This window comes from Eucalyptus grandis, chromosome 1 (genome assembly GCF_016545825.1).
Source record: "Eucalyptus grandis isolate ANBG69807.140 chromosome 1, ASM1654582v1, whole genome shotgun sequence".
NCBI lineage: Eukaryota > Viridiplantae > Streptophyta > Magnoliopsida > Myrtales > Myrtaceae > Eucalyptus > Eucalyptus grandis.
In genome coordinates this window covers 41,473,282-41,491,666 of record NC_052612.1, presented here as the reverse complement: position 1 = coordinate 41,491,666, position 18,385 = coordinate 41,473,282, and the positions used below count along the sequence as shown (strand labels likewise).

General features: G+C 42.2%; 4 protein-coding genes across 4 annotated transcripts; 1 reads left to right on the top strand and 3 right to left on the bottom strand.

The window, feature by feature from the left end:
* LOC104443639 (magnesium-protoporphyrin IX monomethyl ester [oxidative] cyclase, chloroplastic) lies at positions 1–2,251 on the top strand. Its single transcript, XM_010057137.3, has 5 exons — positions 1–571; positions 950–1,014; positions 1,118–1,445; positions 1,567–1,665; positions 1,827–2,251. Exons 1-5 carry the CDS (start codon positions 110–112, stop codon positions 2,088–2,090), a joined length of 1,218 nt encoding a protein of 405 aa, XP_010055439.2. The 5' UTR covers positions 1–109; the 3' UTR covers positions 2,091–2,251.
* A 411-nt stretch (positions 2,252–2,662) lies between these two features.
* LOC104443609 (probable aquaporin SIP2-1) lies at positions 2,663–6,012 on the bottom strand. The gene is made up of 3 exons (XM_010057105.3): positions 5,574–6,012; positions 3,318–3,578; positions 2,663–3,206 (listed from the first exon to the last, which is right to left on the bottom strand). Exons 1-3 carry the CDS (start codon positions 5,856–5,858, stop codon positions 3,045–3,047), a joined length of 708 nt encoding a protein of 235 aa, XP_010055407.2. The 5' UTR covers positions 5,859–6,012; the 3' UTR covers positions 2,663–3,044.
* A 428-nt stretch (positions 6,013–6,440) lies between these two features.
* LOC104443620 (esterase GA18864) lies at positions 6,441–11,824 on the bottom strand. The gene is given in 8 exon segments (XM_039314500.1): positions 6,441–6,804; positions 6,945–7,176; positions 7,276–7,317; positions 7,491–7,589; positions 7,700–7,792; positions 8,684–8,890; positions 9,863–10,227; positions 11,562–11,824. Coding segments are annotated over 8 exon segments (1,290 nt in total). The 5' UTR covers positions 11,638–11,824; the 3' UTR covers positions 6,441–6,628.
* Positions 11,825–13,873: 2,049 nt separating this feature from the next.
* On the bottom strand, positions 13,874–15,372 carry LOC104443599 (metacaspase-9). Its single transcript, XM_010057095.3, is given in 3 exon segments — positions 13,874–14,678; positions 14,757–14,882; positions 14,885–15,372. Coding segments are annotated over 3 exon segments (984 nt in total). The 5' UTR covers positions 15,111–15,372; the 3' UTR covers positions 13,874–14,046.
* Positions 15,373–18,385: the final 3,013 nt, after the last annotated feature.

Here is an 18,385-nt window from a genome sequence, read left to right as displayed (position 1 = left end):
CCTCCCCTGCTCTGCTCCCTCTTCCACGATATAATCTCTCCTTCCCCTCCCGCTGTCAAGAAAATCAAGAATCCCCGCCGAAGCCACGCCGGCTCTCCAGCTCCAGGAAATGGCAGCCGAGATGGCTCTCCTCAAACCCATCTCGAAATTCGCCAGCACCCCGGGACTGGCCGGCCCCGGAGCACCCTCGCGCCCCCGGTTCGCCGCCGTCAGGATGTCGGCCACCGCCCAGCCCGCCGCCCCCAAGAAGCCCGCCAAGAAGGCCAACAAGCAGGCCATCAAGGAGACCCTCCTGGCCCCGCGGTTCTACACCACGGATTTCGACGAGATGGAGCAGCTGTTCAACACCGAGATCAACAAGAACCTGAACCAGGACGAGTTCGTGGCCCTGCTGCAGGAGTTCAAGACCGATTACAACCAGACCCACTTCGTGAGGAACAAGGAGTTCAAGGAGGCCGCGGATAAGATGCAGGGCCCGCTCAGGCAGATCTTCGTGGAGTTCTTGGAGAGGTCCTGCACTGCCGAGTTCTCTGGGTTCCTTCTCTACAAGGAGCTGGGGAGGAGGCTCAAGGTAACTTGGGTTTGGCTCTCTGCTTTTCTTGGTACGATTGGTTATTTGTTTCTGCCATCCTGTTTGGAAGAATATATGAAATGGGTTCGAGCTTGTCGTATCACTTATTACTCGATACTTCAATTTTCTGTTATGCTAGCATTGTTGTTTTGACTATGTAATTGGGAAAAGGTGTGCTTTTGCTGTTTGCATTTCGAATTTTCATGAATGGGTGGATATACTAGGTATTCTCCGAACTTTTCTTGCACCGCTATTGAATATTTGTCAGAATTTCAATGTGCTTTTCGGCGGTGAAATAGTATATTCGTGGTGGAAGATAGGAATTGAATTTTTGGACATACATTCAGCTGACTGACTAATTGAGTTATTTGCTAACAGAAAACAAACCCGGTGGTAGCCGAGATATTCTCTCTGATGTCCAGGGATGAGGCCAGACATGCTGGGTATGTAGGGTGTCGCCCTAGTAGCTCTGTTTGCAATCTCAGTGATCATTACTATCATATTACATAGCAAAGAACATGATGAATATACTTTGACGGTATGCAGATTCCTGAACAAAGGGTTGTCCGATTTCAACTTGGCATTGGACTTGGGTTTCCTGACGAAGGCCAGGAAATACACGTTCTTCAAGCCCAAGTTCATTTTCTACGCGACCTACTTGTCCGAGAAGATTGGGTACTGGCGATACATCACGATCTACAGACATCTCAAGGAGAATCCCGAGTACCAACCATATCCTATCTTCAAGTACTTCGAGAATTGGTGCCAGGACGAGAACCGGCATGGTGATTTCTTCTCTGCTTTAATGAAAGCCCAACCCCAGTTTCTCAATGACTGGAAGGCAAAACTGTGGTCCCGGTTCTTCTGCCTTTCGGTAATAATTAGTTCTCGTGTCCAACATCTCAGTTCTGTGAAGTGAATCATTCACAGTGTCTCTGCTAATGTTGTAGAAGTCCCCTGTTTTTGCCCTAACCTGCCTATGCTTTTTTCCTCAGGTGTATGTGACAATGTACCTTAACGATTGCCAGCGGACTGCTTTCTATGAAGGCATTGGTCTCAACACTAAGGAATTTGACATGCATGTCATCATTGAGGTGAATGAATACATTCATGTCGCTGCATTGGAGAAGTACATTATTTTTGTTGCTGCTGCACGCTATCCATGACTTCTACCATTACTACCGTACTTCGAATTTATTAACTTGGAATATTTTGACTTCTCGAATGAATAATGATTGAACATTTCTTCATACAGACAAACCGCACCACAGCCAGGATTTTTCCTGCCGTGCTGGATGTAGAGAACCCTGAATTCAAAAGGAAGTTGGACAGGATGGTGGAAATAAACACGAAGCTCCTTGCGGTTGGGGAAACTGAGGACATTCCGTTGGTGAAGAACTTGAAGAGGATTCCACTCATCGCTGCATTGGCCTCCGAGCTCTTGGCTGCATATTTGATGCCACCGATCGAGTCTGGTTCAGTCGATTTTGCAGAATTTGAGCCTCGACTTGTGTATTAAGTCTTGTCCACGACTTTCATGTGAAGTTGTTAATCTATAGTACTTCAGACAGTGTCATTACAAAAACTGTCACATCGAGGAACACTTGTAAAAGGAAGATTTGTTTGTATTTTCAGGATTAGAGCTTCTCTTCGAAGATAAAGCACGTCTTCTCTTTAATACTGCTTCCTTATGTTTCCCATTTCATCAACTACGCTTCTATTTAAATGAGTTTGACGATGTGGTCGACCTTTTGGCAGTACCATCTCCAAATGGTAAATCTTTATTTATGATTTTCTCCGTCCCAAGCACCTTCAGAGAATTAAATACTTCTGAAGCTGTTCTTGGATTAAGCCCAACATATACGGTTTTTCTTCTAGTGTGATGGTCTTAATTGATCTTAAACAAATTTCTTCATAAACCCATTCCGCACCTGTATTCTCAAGCTTGTGCTTGTCTGAAGAAGAATTATCAGGATCAATGTTGAGCAAATAGGACACGATAACTGCACTGAAAGCAGCAATCTTACCCACATCTTGCGGATTGAAATGTATGAGCTCACATGCACTTGCACAGAGAGAGAGAGAGAGAGGGAGGGAGAGAGAGAGAGAGCTTAATATTAAATAAACGTGGTACATTGGATACACGGTTTGGGGAGAGCTTAATATTGAAGAAATGACAGATAATCGGGGCTCCAATCATACATACAGATTGCCCAACGAAACCTACCCCGTGAATTTCAGCCTAACACGATTTACATAATTTATTGCCATTTGTCTACGAATAAAGCAAATGCAAAGGGTAGTGTCTAAGACAAGAGTTAGATAAACCCAACAGACCATGCAGATTGCCTGACCTGACAAAGGATTGAACTTAAAGCACATCTTGTGCCTTCGGTCGAGATATGCTCCCTGTATCCAATTTCTAAGGATGAGATAATCCAGTAGACACCGAACAGAACTCGAATGCCATTCCTCACTCTGATTTTTTCTTCTTTGCTTCCTGCTCTTTTAGTGGCCCCACAAGCAGTCTAAATATCCACACTGCCAGCAGGGTGGCCTCTACCGGGGCGAGCCAGTAAACAAGCACATGTTCCTTGGTTATATGATCCCCACGAGCATAGGCCCATCCCATTGCCTACAGTAATTAACAAGTTTTAATCCAAGCATGAGTGATTCTGAGGGAACATCCACCACTGGTTTCCTCTCAAAAGAAAAGAAACACACTTAGATTTTCAAAAGTACTTACCGAAGCTGGGTTCATAAATCCACCGGTTAGATCAGAACCGAGTACCTGCAGAGTCAGCTTAGAGACACTTGATATCCAAGTCTTTGTGTAAAAACTTCCAGGAATCTTTCTACCGAGTCCTAGTGAGATGATGACGATTACAAATGCTAAGAGTCCTTCAGTTAGTGCCCCTCGATGAACGTCAATACTCAAACGTGGTCCAAGCCATAGGTGAGGGAAGGTCGCAATGATGAGCCTAACCCCAGTGATAGAACCAACCGCCTGGAGAAAAGATGAACAGACTTAATGATATCAGTGTGATGTCACCACAACGCTGAAAGCATGAAGAGAGACAGGCATCATATTCTAAATGATTATTCAATCTCATCTCTGATGGCAAGTCGCTTCACTGAAGACTAACAATTTCAGATTACTTGTCCAAAACCATGATGCTGACACTGCCCCACCTTGTTGTTTATGTGCAACTCTATAATCTCATCCTTCCACAAGACTTACTCTTTGAGTTTCAAACCTTTAATTGTAGAAACTTTCTTGATGTAAGGTGTATAGAGCCAATCAATTGACCGAGCAGATGCAACATGGAGAGAATGAGCAAACAATCAAGTAGATAATATCAATCTCGCTAAACATAAAAAAAAGCAATTGCAAGCAGACAATCAACTAGTGTTTCCATTAACAAGAAAAATTGAACAGATAGTGCTGCAGCTTGCTAAACTAAACTGACCCCTAAACAATTATCCAATTCCTAGCAAAACTAGAATCCATCCATGGAGAGTCAGTGAATGATCAGCAACCTGTGTCACTGAGAAGCGCATAGGACTATCGGTATTCTTGTATGATGATGCCAAGCATGGTATCACTTTGTTATCAGGTGCTCTGGCTCACAGCAACAGGAAAAGTTATTGCATAGGCCAGGACCTATACAGTACAAGCTCACAACAAGAAAGATGACCTAAAAGGCATTGAACACAAGGGATGAATTTCAATTGCATTCAGTCTGACATGGAATTTTTCAGAGACAATGGAAAGTAATCCTCTCATTCCACTAATATGTCCATAAGATCTCATATATTGACAGAAAATGACTCAAATTGAGACAGAGTGCAGAATTCACAACTTGTGTCTATAACCCAAAAGAGAGTTGCACTTTTGCAGTATCCTAGTCACACCTTATGTTGCATTTGGATTCTGCCAAAATTATCTTGTTGACTCATTGTAACCAAGATTATCTTGCAGTTCCATCTGCTCAAAGGATTGTCATCTATAGTATAGTGGAGAACAGGGCAAGAAGATGGACAGCACTGAACCATCTAACAAAAGTACAAGGAGACCTTTCTGTAGAATATCATCCAGTGATGAAGTCGTGACGTAATCAATAATGGGGGTTCATCCAGTGATGAGATGACATGACCCTGGAATATAAGCTGTAAAGAGTAAACATGAGGTAGAAAGTCCAAAGCTCAAGCTGCAGTCATATTAAAACATGTTTTGGTAAAAAGAAGTGGGGAAAAAATGGATACGGTGTCTGTGATCACGAAATAATCGAATACACTTCTGCATGAGCATACTCCAGAAAGCTACAAATTGCGGCAAATGCAATAGCCGTACTCAATTTACATTGGCGACTCAAACTTTAATAAGGGACTTGATAAATGGAGGAACTGATCTTCCTCACAAATGAGTCAGCAGAGAGACCTCATGCTCAGTTTTTGTTTAAAAAAAAAAGAAAAAAACAAAACCATCAGTCGAAACTACATTAAAGCCCCATCGGTCCCTTAAAAGAAAATCGGACCGAACCATCTAGGATCCCAATTCCCCCGAACAAAGGCCCTAACTTTCGCCAACACCATATCTGCAAACCCCCTTAACTGAAGCCGTAACCCATATTTTATCTCGACCATGTTCCTCAGGTCTTTTGTCAACGTGCCCTAGACAGTGTCAAGCCATACTGCTGATAGCAAGTTCATATTTTTATCGCAGCGAAAATGAGCAAACACTATTTATTGAATTGATCCCATGGCAAGGACACCATCCCCTTAAAAAACCAACCTTTTTCACAATTACAAAACAAATTAGCCGCAACATAACTGGTAACCCGGAAGCATCTTAGCCAAAAGCCAAAACCTGTTTCACAGAACACACGCCAACCATAAAAGCCTCACCTTTACCAGGGGCAGAGGAAAGATCAAACGACCTGGTCCCGACACAAGCAAAAAAAAAGCAAAGGGGAGAAAAAACCCGACAACGAAACCGAACCTGGGCGGGGATGCGAGCGCCGACGGTGAAGAGGAAGCGGCCGAAATCGCCGGAGAAGCCGGAGGCCAGCACGGTGAGGGGGTTGTACGAGCCGCCCTTCGTGAGCTTGCCCAGGAACGCGAAGAAGAACATGTCGATGATGTAGAGCGCGCACTTGACGGTCTCGCCCCAGAGCCCGTGCCCCAGCCCCAGCACCTCGTACACGAAGACCTTTATCAGCGTCCCCGACCAGACCCACATGAAGGAGATAACGAAATCGGAAACCAGCAATCCCGTGGCCCCCATCGACGCGACCTCGACCTCGACCTCGACCTCGACCTCGCTCTGATCTACACGATTCAACGGTCTCTCTCGGTGTCCTTCCGGAGAGGGGCAGGGGATCCTGTTTGGCTTTCCGGTTTGGAAGTTGACGCGGCCCCAAAGGCATCGATTCCCGAAGCACATGAAAAAGACAAATATTCTTAGAACAAAACAGTGGGGCCCAAGCGAACTTTCCCTGTTCCTGCGTGCTGTCGGAGGCCGTAGGGATTCCTCGCCTTGCCATGAAACCGAGTAACCGTCAAAATTACAATCACCCCTTTTTGCCGTTTACAGTTTTGACAGAATTTGTAAAAAAAAAAAAAAATGCTGAACAAAGTGGTTTAGTAACTATCGTTGACCGAAAAACGTAAGTGAAAATAAGAAGGCATATTTTAGAAGTGAACCAGCCTGGTTCGCAAGAAGTGTTGCGAATGCTTAGGGAGAGTTTCTATTGTCGAGTGATATGAAAAATGCGGGTAATGCATTTTTTCATGAATTTCAAATGTAACCTTGGGAGATGAGTTGTGGATTATTCGTTCAATAAGTGTCGAAGAGGGCACTAGGATCTTGGTGCCAGAAAACACTCTGACGTGAATAGTATGTAAGAGCAAATTTATTCCCATCATAATGGACGAGGTACATTGCCAATTACCATCACCACACAAGTTCACACAGCCTCAGAAAGCAGTGTCTGACTTAGGCTTCCACACAGGACAGGGATGAGGAAGGCCGGCTTGTTTTCCCTTCCAGGTTCTTCAGGCTTTTGCTGCCTCCACGATCTCGACCTCCTTGTCAACTTTCCCATTTGCCGCTGCATTCTGGACCTTCAGAGTGTCGCCAGAGTCGGTCTTCCCTGCTTCGAGGTTCCTGCTGCTGTATTGGAGGAGTATTTCAGCAGTCCAACCGCGCATCTGCACAACGGTGGTCTCATCTGAGTAGTAGTCATGGAAATGTCAGTTAGACTTGAGTTTCTAAGATACTTGAAAGAAAAGGACACTGTGCTGGGATTAGTTCGTGGTTTTCTATTTGATTAGCGATGGAAGAAGTTTAAGAACAAACATTTATACTCACCTAGCCTTGGGACGGTGTGGCCTTGGGGATGTCTGATGATTAGGGGATTGTCAAATGCGGTCGCCAGATCCTGCGACGGCAGTTTCAGCCAATCCTTGTCTCCAATGAAATGGACCGACTTCGCCTTGATTGGGTCCTTGTAGGCAACATCACATATGTCTGGAGTCCTGAACTTCGAACCCGATATAGATATGAAGAACTTCAGTGGTGGGTGATCCTTCAATACCTTCCCCTGCTTCCAAAAATATATATCAGCCATATCAACCATCACTTCCCGACTGAAAATGTTGCATAGGAGTACGATGAAAATAAAAGAGGCTATTCGGCTTGCCTGTGCTTGGTAACCCAGCAAAAGGGCCGAGAGTGTGGCACCCTGAACAAACGAGAAAATCAAGTGTTGTGAGATGCAGAGAGTTGTCTTAGCACAATGATGCTATTAAACTTCATCTGCGCACTTTAGACCGTGACCATTTGCTTAACCGCATTTTGCATCTGAATCTACATGAACATCTGACTGCAAGAAATCACGGCAACAGCAAAGAGTACCTGAGAGAATCCGAGTAGACCATCGAAGGGGCCTTTGCTCATAATGTACTCGCACAGATACTTGACACATTCTTCCAAGTTTGTGTACTCCGTGAAATCCTGATCAGTTCGAGTGCTGTTAAGAAAATCACCTCCTTGGTTGAAGATAGTGAATAAAAGATGGCACACTCACAGTGGATTGGAGATCCAGAATAGACAGGCAAACTCACCTTTTCAAATTGGAACCATTCAAAGTAGGGTGGTGGAAAGATGCCTTCGATATCGGATTTGCCTCCTGCAGGAAATAACCCGTCGGGGAAATCCTGCAAGAAAGAGATGCAGTGCTTCTGGTCAGTATGAGTATGTGCTGAAAGTCTAATTGGTATCGATCTTGTGGAGTTTCTTGACATGGAAATTATTTCAAGGCCTGTTGTGGAATCTAAATTTTCCTTTCGAGCGCTGTAGAACTGTAGAGGTAAACAGCATCATCGGAACCCATCTTCCACACAAGAGTTGACATGGGTAATTCGTTTTACCGTTGCTTGATGACAGAAATGCATCATAGACGCACAAAAACTGCAAACAGATAGTACTTAACACGAAAAGTACTCATCAATCATGACTGAATCTAATTCTCTAGGGCATCAGTTGTAAATCAATCAGCTCAATTGGGGGCAGCTGATAGCCCGATTGGAGTCGCTTTCATGAGTGTTAATTAGCTGAACTTCCTTGCTTGAACAATCATCGAACAAATTATACATTTCTTTGTGATATAAAAATCACTAGGCCAGGGAAAATCTCCATGTCCAAGATGGAAACATGTCATCCAAAAGGCTCCCACTCATATAATCACAGTAGGAGCTTCCCATTTTCACTCATTTAGATGATATTTGGAGCCTATATTAGTTTCAGGAGACAGCTCATGCAGTCTTAGACTTCAATCCGGTTACTGCGTGCATATTCAAACGATTGCTTCATGGCTATATCGATTACTCATCTCCTATTCATTTAATGACAGCGCAGACAAATTCTAGTCGAAAAGTCAAATAGGCCAAATTGTTTCGGGGATCGACATCTTTAGCCGTCTTCACTTGAAAAGCACAAGCAGTGGTCACCTTTACTTCATAAATCCAACCCAGCGACACAAAGTTACTACTTCCTTCTTGGATGATGACAGAAAAGAGAGGAGAGGGTTGAGAGAATTTCGATGTTACCATGTCGAAGTGAGCGAAAATGGAAGGATCCCATTTACTGATTTGCTTCTTCAAGAAGCTGCCACTGGTTCTGAACCCATGGAGGCAGAGTATCTTCATCTTCTTCTCCTTCTCCTGCGCAACCTCCATTGATTTTGTTAGTTGCACTTGGCTCCTCCCTTAAATGAAAGCACTCTCACCGCAACTGAAGCAGAGAACCGATACACACTAATTGAAGAGAGGCGGGTGGGAGACTTGTAGTAATGGCCCTAATGGGTCATGACAAGGACGGCTATTTGAGACCTACCCTCCACGCATCCAATGGCGCCAACTACCCTCCTCTCTCGATTTTGGTGGTCGTTGATGCACGTGGATCCCGGTTAGGTGACTTGGACCAGATGATCAAACCCAATCACTAGGCTTAATGCTAATGCAATCATCTGAGCCAAATTGAAATTTTCCCCCTGGAATGCAAATTCAATGAAACGAAGAACTTAAGAGTAGGTTGCACCAAACTGCAAAACGTAGTCCATCTATTTTCAAAATGGACCGCCCTTCCCCAAAATAGATCGTCCTAGAAACAACAGCAGTTTTCGAAATTAAACCACACTGCGCTGAGGAGGTTGAAATGAAGGATATGGGTTCGCAAATCTCATGCACCCGGAACGTCTGACTCCCGCATACACATTACGAGTACGGTCCATAACACGACTATGAACCGAGTTTCCCCTTTTTCACTTCCGCTGGATTTGCATAGGTACGTCATAGGAACGTTCAGATGAAAGCATTTCACATCATTATGTATGGTTTGTAGCTCTGTGTACAAAAGATCAGTTACCAACATTTCTGCTCCACTAGAGTTCCTAAATAAGGGGACCAAAGGTCGATGGCAAGCTGAGATAGTAATACAATACATATGAAAGCAAATTGATCCTTATGCTAAGCAAAACCAGACAAACCAAGCTGACATTCACGAGCCAATCAAGGGGACTTTTAACAAAGATGGTACCCTACAGAAAACATTTTATCAGCCAATCAGGATCACCAAAGAGAAGACCACTCACTCTTTTTCAAGGTTTAATTCATAACATTCATAGACATTGCAAAAGGAAATGCAAGAATCTTGTTACATTAGTTATTGCAATCCTTTTTTTTTCCATTCTCTTGTGGATTTCGCTCAGATGCAGCAAATCACTTGGCCATCATCACCTTCACAAACTCCTCATAGTTTATCTGGCCATCTCCATCTACATCAGCCTCCCTAATCATCTCGTCAACCTCTTCATCAGTGAGCTTCTCCCCGAGATTGGTCATCACATGGCGGAGCTCGGCAGCAGATATGAACCCGTTCTGATCCTTGTCGAAAACTCTGAATGCCTCTTTCAGCTCTTCTTCGGAGTCAGTGTCTTTCATCTTCCTAGCCATCAGGTTTAGGAACTCCGGGAAGTCAATAGTCCCGTTCCCATCAGCATCTACCTCATTGATCATGTCCTGAAGCTCTGCCTCAGTAGGATTCTGCCCCAGCGACCTCATGACAGTTCCAAGCTCTTTGGTGGTGATACAACCTGAAGAGTGATGGGAGCGACCAATAGTTCATTTATCATCCGTAAGAAAATCCACCTTTTTAAAGCAACAATTTGACTAGAAAAAGCAATTTTCAAATGTAAGACATAAAGCTATATGTCACTGACCAGGACATCTACATCTCACTTGATCACATATGAAATTTTAATTGATGCTTATTCAATTGGTGAATTCAGTGACTCAGACAATTCACATCATCGCATACGTAATCAAAAGACCCTCAAAGTCAGAAGGAAAAATCGTTAAAACCTTAAAACCTTATTTCAAACAAAAGATTTATTACCTCATGAGTATGACCAATATCTTCTGAAAACAACAAACTAAAAACAAAGAAGATTTGAACACTTTAAGATAAGCACAAACTACTTTAACCAAAATTCCAAGAGCTTTGCAACAGATAAGCAACATGCTGACCTTATAAAAAATACCTCATGGAAAGATAATGATGCTTTGATGCTTATAAGAATAAATAATTTCACACATCCAATATGATCCCTAGAAGATAATATTGATATATCATGATCAAGATGTTTACACAGAATTCTATTAAATACTCCCCCGATAACATGTACTGATACTTGTACTAAAACCAAGAAGCGCATTGCCTGCTTTGTACAGTCAATCAATTATATATCATAAAATCCCGCTTCAACTGACTTTATAAACATGTCAAGTGTCAAACAAACACAACCATGGAAGACCCTCCAATGGAATCTAACTCGGAAACAGAGCAGCCGGTTTTCAGGAGCATGGAAGATCTAGCTCCAAACGCAACCCGACTGCATACCCAAATATAGAAAGATCGTAATTTCCGATTCCCCGTCTCCCTCGCGCTATCCTCGTGTCATGCGCAACATACGCATCGGACATAAGGAAAAAAAATATAACAAATTTCTACACCTAGAGCCGCGTAACACGCCGCTCGTTCACAAGATCCAAGTTAAGATTTTCCAATCATTAATGTACTGTGCATCCACCATTTCTGAAACATGACAAAGATCCAGCCCCGAATGCCATCAGACAAAAAAAAAACTGCAATTTCTTCCGCCCCCCTCCCTTAATAGCGTAAGAAGACATTCTGACAATCAAGAGGAGTAACCAGTCAAGATTTAGCGAGCCACCGCAAAACGCAATCGACCAAAAGAGTCAATCAGCAGCGAATTCGCAGGTAAAAGCGCCCACCCTTTACACGATCGCACACGAATCGCGCGCAAAAGCAAGCATCGGACCAAGGACACGTGCGACGACGACGCAGCAGCTGACTCAAATCAAAACCACAGGAAGATACAGAGAGAGAGAGAGAGAGAGATCGAACCATCGCCGTCCTTGTCGAACAAGCTGAAGGCCTCCTTGAACTCGGAGATCTGGTCGTCGGTGAGCTGATCCGCCATTTTCTTCTCTCTCTCTCCGGAAAACCTCGTTCCTCTTCCTCCTCCTTATCACCCTGATTTTCTTAAATCGAAACAACAAAGGAGATGGAGAGGAAGAGAGAGAAACTTCTAGAGAGAGAGAGAGAGACGCGGTCGATTTCTTCGGACAAGACGAGCGATTTATGTTCGTCGATGCAAGCGCCGATGACGCGGAGCGACGGTGTAAATTTAGCAAAAAAGTCTTCGCGCACTTTTTCGCTTTCCCCTTTTTGCCCCTCCTTATTTTTTTATCCCTGCCAGATATTTTATGTAATATAATATCTATTTTTTGGGGGTTTTATGTATTGTAGTGTTGATTTTTTCCTCTCTCACCGAAAAAAAATTGGGTAAAAATTGATTTTAAAATGGTTAAGACTGAGTCCTTTTTTTTCGTTTTCAATGAGGTTACGGAAGTGGAAAAGTGGCTGACACGTAGGTCACGTTTGATCCCATGGAAGGAAGGGGATGGAGATGGAATGGAAAAAAAAGAAAAAAAAAATGAGCTGTTATATTTTGAAATTGATGTACGAAATAATTTGATAATTAATATGATGCTTTCATTTGAGCATTCACTTACATATTTTGTAATATATGATCTTAATATACCTAGCATTATGCAATAAAAAAAATGAGAAGAGAAATGCGGTGCACTAAAATGAGGATTTTCACTTTTTAATAGTTGATTTTGTTAGATAGAAGGTGGGATAAAAAAGAAGAAATTATGAAATCTCAATCGCAAAAAGAGAGAACAAATGAGGATCCACGTACATATGATGCCAGTGAATAAACTATTTAAGGAATGAGAAAAATCATTTTTACTTTCAACTAGAGAGGGCTCATGAGAGGACAAGCCAAATCTGGCACTGGTACTAGCAATAAATCAAATAATCATAATACCTCCAAACCACTGTTGCCCATACTCATACTTAACATCAGATTTAACTAGTACTAGTATTACATATATTAATCCAAACTAAATTAAAAGTGCCGAGTAGATCAACCTAACTTAATTCCTGAAATTTTTACTTATCTAAAATAGAACTTGAACAACCCAAAGCTCTAATAACCTTGTACTATTGGAAGATGAAATTATTGGCTTTTCAATTCTTAGATTGGAAAACGAGAAGAGGAGAAAGAGTGAGGGAAGATGTGAAATGGATTCTTCTGCCAAGTAAATGGACTTGGGATTTTTACTCAAGAGTTATTAGAAAGGTAACCAAGGTTAAAATGATGGCTTGAAGTTTAAAGGGTAGGCGTAAGGTTGCATGTGAGTTGAAATCACAAATGGCAAGCTTCGTCCCAAGATGAATTTTAATTGTTTCCTCAAAAGTAATCAAGGACCATTATTCAAAAATACAATTATGAGAATATTTTAAATTTCAAGCAAATATAGGGAGGGGAAAAATTGTTCCAAAAAATCATAAACTTATTACGCTTTTGCCAATTCAATCGTTAACTTTTTAATTTTGTCAATGTAGTCCTAAACATTTTTCACATTTTGTTAATTGAATCTATCCAATTAATTTTGGCCGAAAATCGTTGACTTGGATACCGGTTATCCTATGCGATAAGGCTGACGCTAACATGGACAAATTTTATTAATTTTTTGATTTTTCAATTTTTTATATTTTAGTTTCTTTTCTTTTTTTCTCTTTCTCCTTCTTCATCCACTGATCGCCCAAACTTGGCAATAAGTAGCAACCTTCGTCGCCCTCAGGTGAGGTCGCTTTCATTGGGATATGACTAGGGACGACCTAGTCAAGATCTATCGAGGGGCAACCTCACTACCCTCGGGCGAGGCCAATGATGGTGAAGCTTGACCTTGCCCAAAGTTGGCAAGGCCAACCCAAGTTAGCCTTTAGTGAAGTCATCCTTTAGTCAAATCCTACCAAGAGGGGATGTACCTTGCCCAAAGCCAGCATCTCCAGCCATCAAAACAAGGAAAAATAATTTTCGAGAAAAGAAAAAAATGTAAAGGCGGCTGAGTTAAAAGAAATCGTTAATCAAAAAAATTGAAAAATAAATAAATTTTGTCTATGTTAGCATTAATTGTGTCATGTAGGACATCGTTTACATTATTGATTTTTGGAAATTTTTAAGACTTAATTGATGTAATTAAAATATTTATAATCAAATTGATAAAAATCTAATAACTTTAAGATTATTTGGAGAATTTTTCATGCATAGAGACTAAACCACCACATGTCAAAACAAGGAAAGACAAATAAATTTTCGAAAGAGCATAAATAGCCCGCTATCCCGATCCCTTTATTCATCTGTCATGACAAATAGCATGAAATTCCCAAATAGTAAAAAAAAAAAAAGGCAATTCACGTATCAGATCAATTTTCCGCAAGAAATGCAAACAAATTAATTAGTCGCTTCGCTTCTTCAACAAGGCACGCCATCTTCCTCACCGCCGTGCAGGCCTAGGAAACCCGCGTCAGCATTCTCGTCGCTGCAGTACAGGCATGGATGCTGCTCGAACCCTTGCTTCCTCAGCACCCCCCTCGCCCGCACCACCACCTCCCTGTTGCTCAGCTGCTCCCGCTCGCTCTCCCTCAGGACGGTCTGCACCGCGTCGCTGAACGCCCCGAACGCCTTCCCTCCCTCCGCCGCCGGCGGGCTCATGTCCGCGGATGTCTCGTCGGCCTGGCACCCGCTCAGCAGGATCCCCTCGTCGGGCTTCAGCGGGTCGAACGACGCCGCCTCCAGGGGCGGGAGGCGGAACCGGAGGCTCGCCTCGGCGCCGAAGGACTCGAGCAGGTGGGTCCCGACGTCCGAGGTGATTATGTTAGTTAGGGACGAGAGGTGCTGGAGCAGGTCCTGGAAAGGGATGTGCTTCGGGGCGGCGGAGGAGGAGGGGGACGTGCCGCCGCCGGGGCCGCGGTGGGCGGGGGCCGCCGACGGGCCGACCTGCTCTTTCTCCTTGTCGATGAGGCCGCCGCTGTGGCAGGAGTCGGAGAGGATCGTCAGGGTCGCGCCCTTCGGGAGGCGGTTCACCAAGTGCCGGAAATCCACGTCTGCAAAACGCATTCATTCTTTCCTACGGTCATGCGAATGTTCACGGCGAAAGAGCTCGGGCGACGAAGCAAAATTACCGGTGATGAGATTGAAGTCACAAGGTACGATGGCTTCGTCCTTCTTGAACGGAAAGACGGGCCTCGGCGAGGGGATCCGGGTCCCGTGCCCGCTGTAGTGGAAGAACAGGACGTCCCCGGCTCCGCCCGGTCGACCATCCGGCCGAGCGCGGCCATGATGTTGGCGCCGGTCGGCATCACCGGCGAGCCGGGCTCGTCCGTCAGGACCTCCACGCGGCCCTCCTCGAACCCGAACCGCCCCACGAGCGTCTCGCGCATGGCCCGCACGTCGTTGATGCAGCCGTGGAGCTCGTACTGGGTGCCCTGGTAGTTGCAGCCCACGAGCACGGCCGATCTCTTCTTGCCCTTGTCCATATTCGATCCAAACTAATCCGATGAAATTTCTGCTGATGCCCTGTATACGATCGCGTCTGGCCTGTCGTTTCGATTTACTCAGCTTATATAGAACTTGCACATTGCTGCTCCATTGATTAACTTCAGAAAGTGTTGCGGTCTCGTGCAGGTTTAGATTTGGTGAAGCAAATGGCGTTGCTTGGGATCGGGATGTTTTTCGCTTTCAAGCTCAGCAAGATTTTGCAGTTAAAGCTTCGACGAGCTCGTGCTTACCATGTCACGTCTCTCGTTGTGGATTAGGACTCAAGAGTCAGGATTAGAATCGTAAGACATTTAACTTCTTCGTATTATAAATAGTAATGCTTGTGCTAGTTAGGTTCCACCTCGGAATTTTTATTTGTAATCTCGCGATGTACTTCTTGTCTATAAATGATTTGGTCTAATTGGATTTTTCATATCATGGGATGATGCTCCTGTCTAAAATGATATTGCTTCTCAATTTCAATTTCCTCTTCTCGTTATCTAATCAAGTGATTTCCATTTATTCAGAGCTGCCCATACATGCGAAATTGCAAATATGTTGGAATTAGGATTGGCTGATGTCGGTATATGTGAGGCTAATCCATATGCATCGAGATCTGCCTAAGTTTTTTTTTTTTTTTTTTAGTTTTTCAATGTTTTGGCCATGGCTTCCCTGCCTAACTTTCTTCCTTCCTTAAAAGCAACAGTCTTGACCGGCCTCTGCCGGCTTTAATCTTATTTTTTGGACATTCTTTCCTTTTCTTCTAAGACCACACGTTAACTTAAAGACATATTTTATTATCAACCGTTAACCAAAGAAATGGAGGGTAATCAAGCCGTTTAGTGGTTGTTGATTTTAGAATTTGAGTGTGCGCAGAGGAGAAATCCTTTTTTGGTAAGTAAATGGGCGATGCAATTCCTAACTAAAGTGATGAAAAGATCATGACATGAATTTCGCGAAAAAATTGAATTTCGCAAAAGATTAACATTTTTGAAGTTATGATAGACCCTAGTATAGGCATTGGAGTCTTCGACCTAGCCTAGTTCAACCTTTGAGGAATCAAGCTTAGCTATGATAGACCCGAGTTCGAGTGGTGTGATTTGAGCTGGATAGCCGAGTACATGAACATAGCTACTACGGACTTGACCTTTAAGGACTCAAGCCCGACAATCGATGGACCTAGGCTTAGCCTCAATGGCCCTAGGCTTGAGTGCCAATGACTTGGGTGTGGGAGTTGACTACATGGACACGGGATGGGTGACCTTCTAAAATGTGCTTGTCAAAATTGTGAGGCTTGTTATGAGACTAGCCAAAGTGAACAATCCCTCAAATGCATTTATCTAGGGATGTTACAACCGAGGGAATTGGCCACGGCCTTGATGGACACGGGGACAAGCACCTAGGTCTTAAGCATGGCCATAGGGAGACCTAGTATAGGCATCGGGTTCTAGGCTAACATCTATGGACCTAGTTGACCTTTGGGACCGGAGCCTGATTGTTGAACACCCGATTAAATTACTTCGCGCTGTATTTGAAATTTTTCCTCTAATTAATTAACAAAATGAAAAATTTCCATAAAATTGGGATAACTACACAATTAATCTTTAAACTTTGACTCAATATGTATCGTAGTTTATGAGCTTTAACTTAATGTATAATGTCGTTTATGAACTTTTAATTTATTAACAAGTTAATATATGAACTATTTGAAAATGTTTAATATTAGTTTATGAACTAGATTGAACATTTATTACAACTTTGTAGATCACATTAAACAAGAAAATTACTGAATGACAATGCATATTAAGCTATAATTCATGGATCATATTATATGTTAAGTTAAAATTCATGTACTATTTACCTCATCTTCCCTAAATTACTAATCACCCGTGCTCGACAAATTTGTGAAAATCACTCATTTCTGGTCAAGCGAGTCCACTTTTGTCCGTCTGTCCAGCTTCGTTGCAGAAGCCCGATAGCCAAACACCCGAGTATGGGCGTTGAGGTTCTTTTGCCCAAGTTCCAAAGTCTTTCATCTAAGCTCCAGTATTTAGTTGTTCTTTTACAAATACGATTTCCGATTTTTTAAAAAAAGAATAATTTTTCTAAATTTAGATGTAGATTTTCCTTTAACTAAGAAAAGATTTTCCATTCACTTGTTTTCCTAAATGATCAAAATGTCGAAAAATGTTTTCCTGATAAAATATTTTCGCAAAATAAAAGGAGCCATGAAATGGATGGTAACACATCCTAACATGATAGTCTATTTATATATGATTTCGGCCATTAGCCTCTTTACGTTTGTGCCTAAAATCTGGGCCAGTGTCATCAATTTGCCTATTCTTTCGTATTATTTAAAGCAAGAACATACAAAGTATCAAATGTGCATGGTTATAGTCAAAACCTGAAATCAAAGCTAATAGTTAGAGGCAAAGCTGTACGTTTGAGACAGATGAACTGTAATTGAATCATGGATAGTATTCTATCATTTACGGTTGTCAGATAGCAAGCAGTTTCGTGCATTAGGTTTTTACTCAAAGCATTACTGAACCTGGATATAAATCAGTTTTTTTTTTTATTCGCATTTCCCTTTTACCTCTTCAATCAATTTTCTATTCCTATCTGTCACTAGAAATAGGTTAAATTCCCTTCCATTTCTTCGTAATTTCAAGTGAGAATAAAATATGGAACCAAAAAACAACAATTACGTGAAAGCCGTGGCCGGCAGATGAATTAAGGGCATGTTTTCAGACTAAATTGGCCACATCAAAGCTTCATTTGATACAATATCAACCTCGAGAGGGCAAGAAAATTACTTCGCGCTCTATTTAAGATTTTTCCTCTAATTCATTAGCAAAATGAAAAATTTTCTTAAAATTGAGATAATGACATAATTAATCTTTAAACTCTGATTCAATATGTATTGTGGTGCATAAATTTTAACCTAATATGTAATATCATTTTTGATCTTTTAATTTGATATGAACTATTTGAAAATGTTTAATGTTATTTTAGGAACTAGATTAAACATTTATTGAAAGTTTAAGAATTATATTGAATAAATTAAAAGTTTATGAATGATATTGTACATTGAACTTAGTCCAATGACTATATTATATATTATGCTAAAGCTCAGGGACTAATTGGATCATCTTCCATAGATTAAGCATTTATTGTAAGTTTAAAAATTATATTGAACAAATTGAAAGTTTATGAATGATATTGTACATTGAACTTAGTCCAATGACTATATTATATATTATGCTAAAGCTCA

Excerpts from the sequence above, each read along its gene's own strand:
- LOC104443639 (XM_010057137.3), top strand. The coding sequence starts at position 110 with ATGGCAGCCGAGATGGCTCTCCTCAAACCCATCTCGAAATTCGCCAGC. Across the intron at positions 572-949 it reads AGCTGGGGAGGAGGCTCAAG|AAAACAAACCCGGTGGTAGC; the intron begins GTAACTTGGGTT and ends ATTTGCTAACAG. Across the intron at positions 1,666-1,826 it reads ACATGCATGTCATCATTGAG|ACAAACCGCACCACAGCCAG; the intron begins GTGAATGAATAC and ends TTCTTCATACAG.
- LOC104443609 (XM_010057105.3), bottom strand. The coding sequence starts at position 5,858 with ATGGGGGCCACGGGATTGCTGGTTTCCGATTTCGTTATCTCCTTCATG. Across the intron at positions 3,579-5,573 it reads GCGCTCGCATCCCCGCCCAG|GCGGTTGGTTCTATCACTGG; the intron begins GTTCGGTTTCGT and ends TCTTTTCTCCAG. Across the intron at positions 3,207-3,317 it reads GATTTATGAACCCAGCTTCG|GCAATGGGATGGGCCTATGC; the intron begins GTAAGTACTTTT and ends TAATTACTGTAG.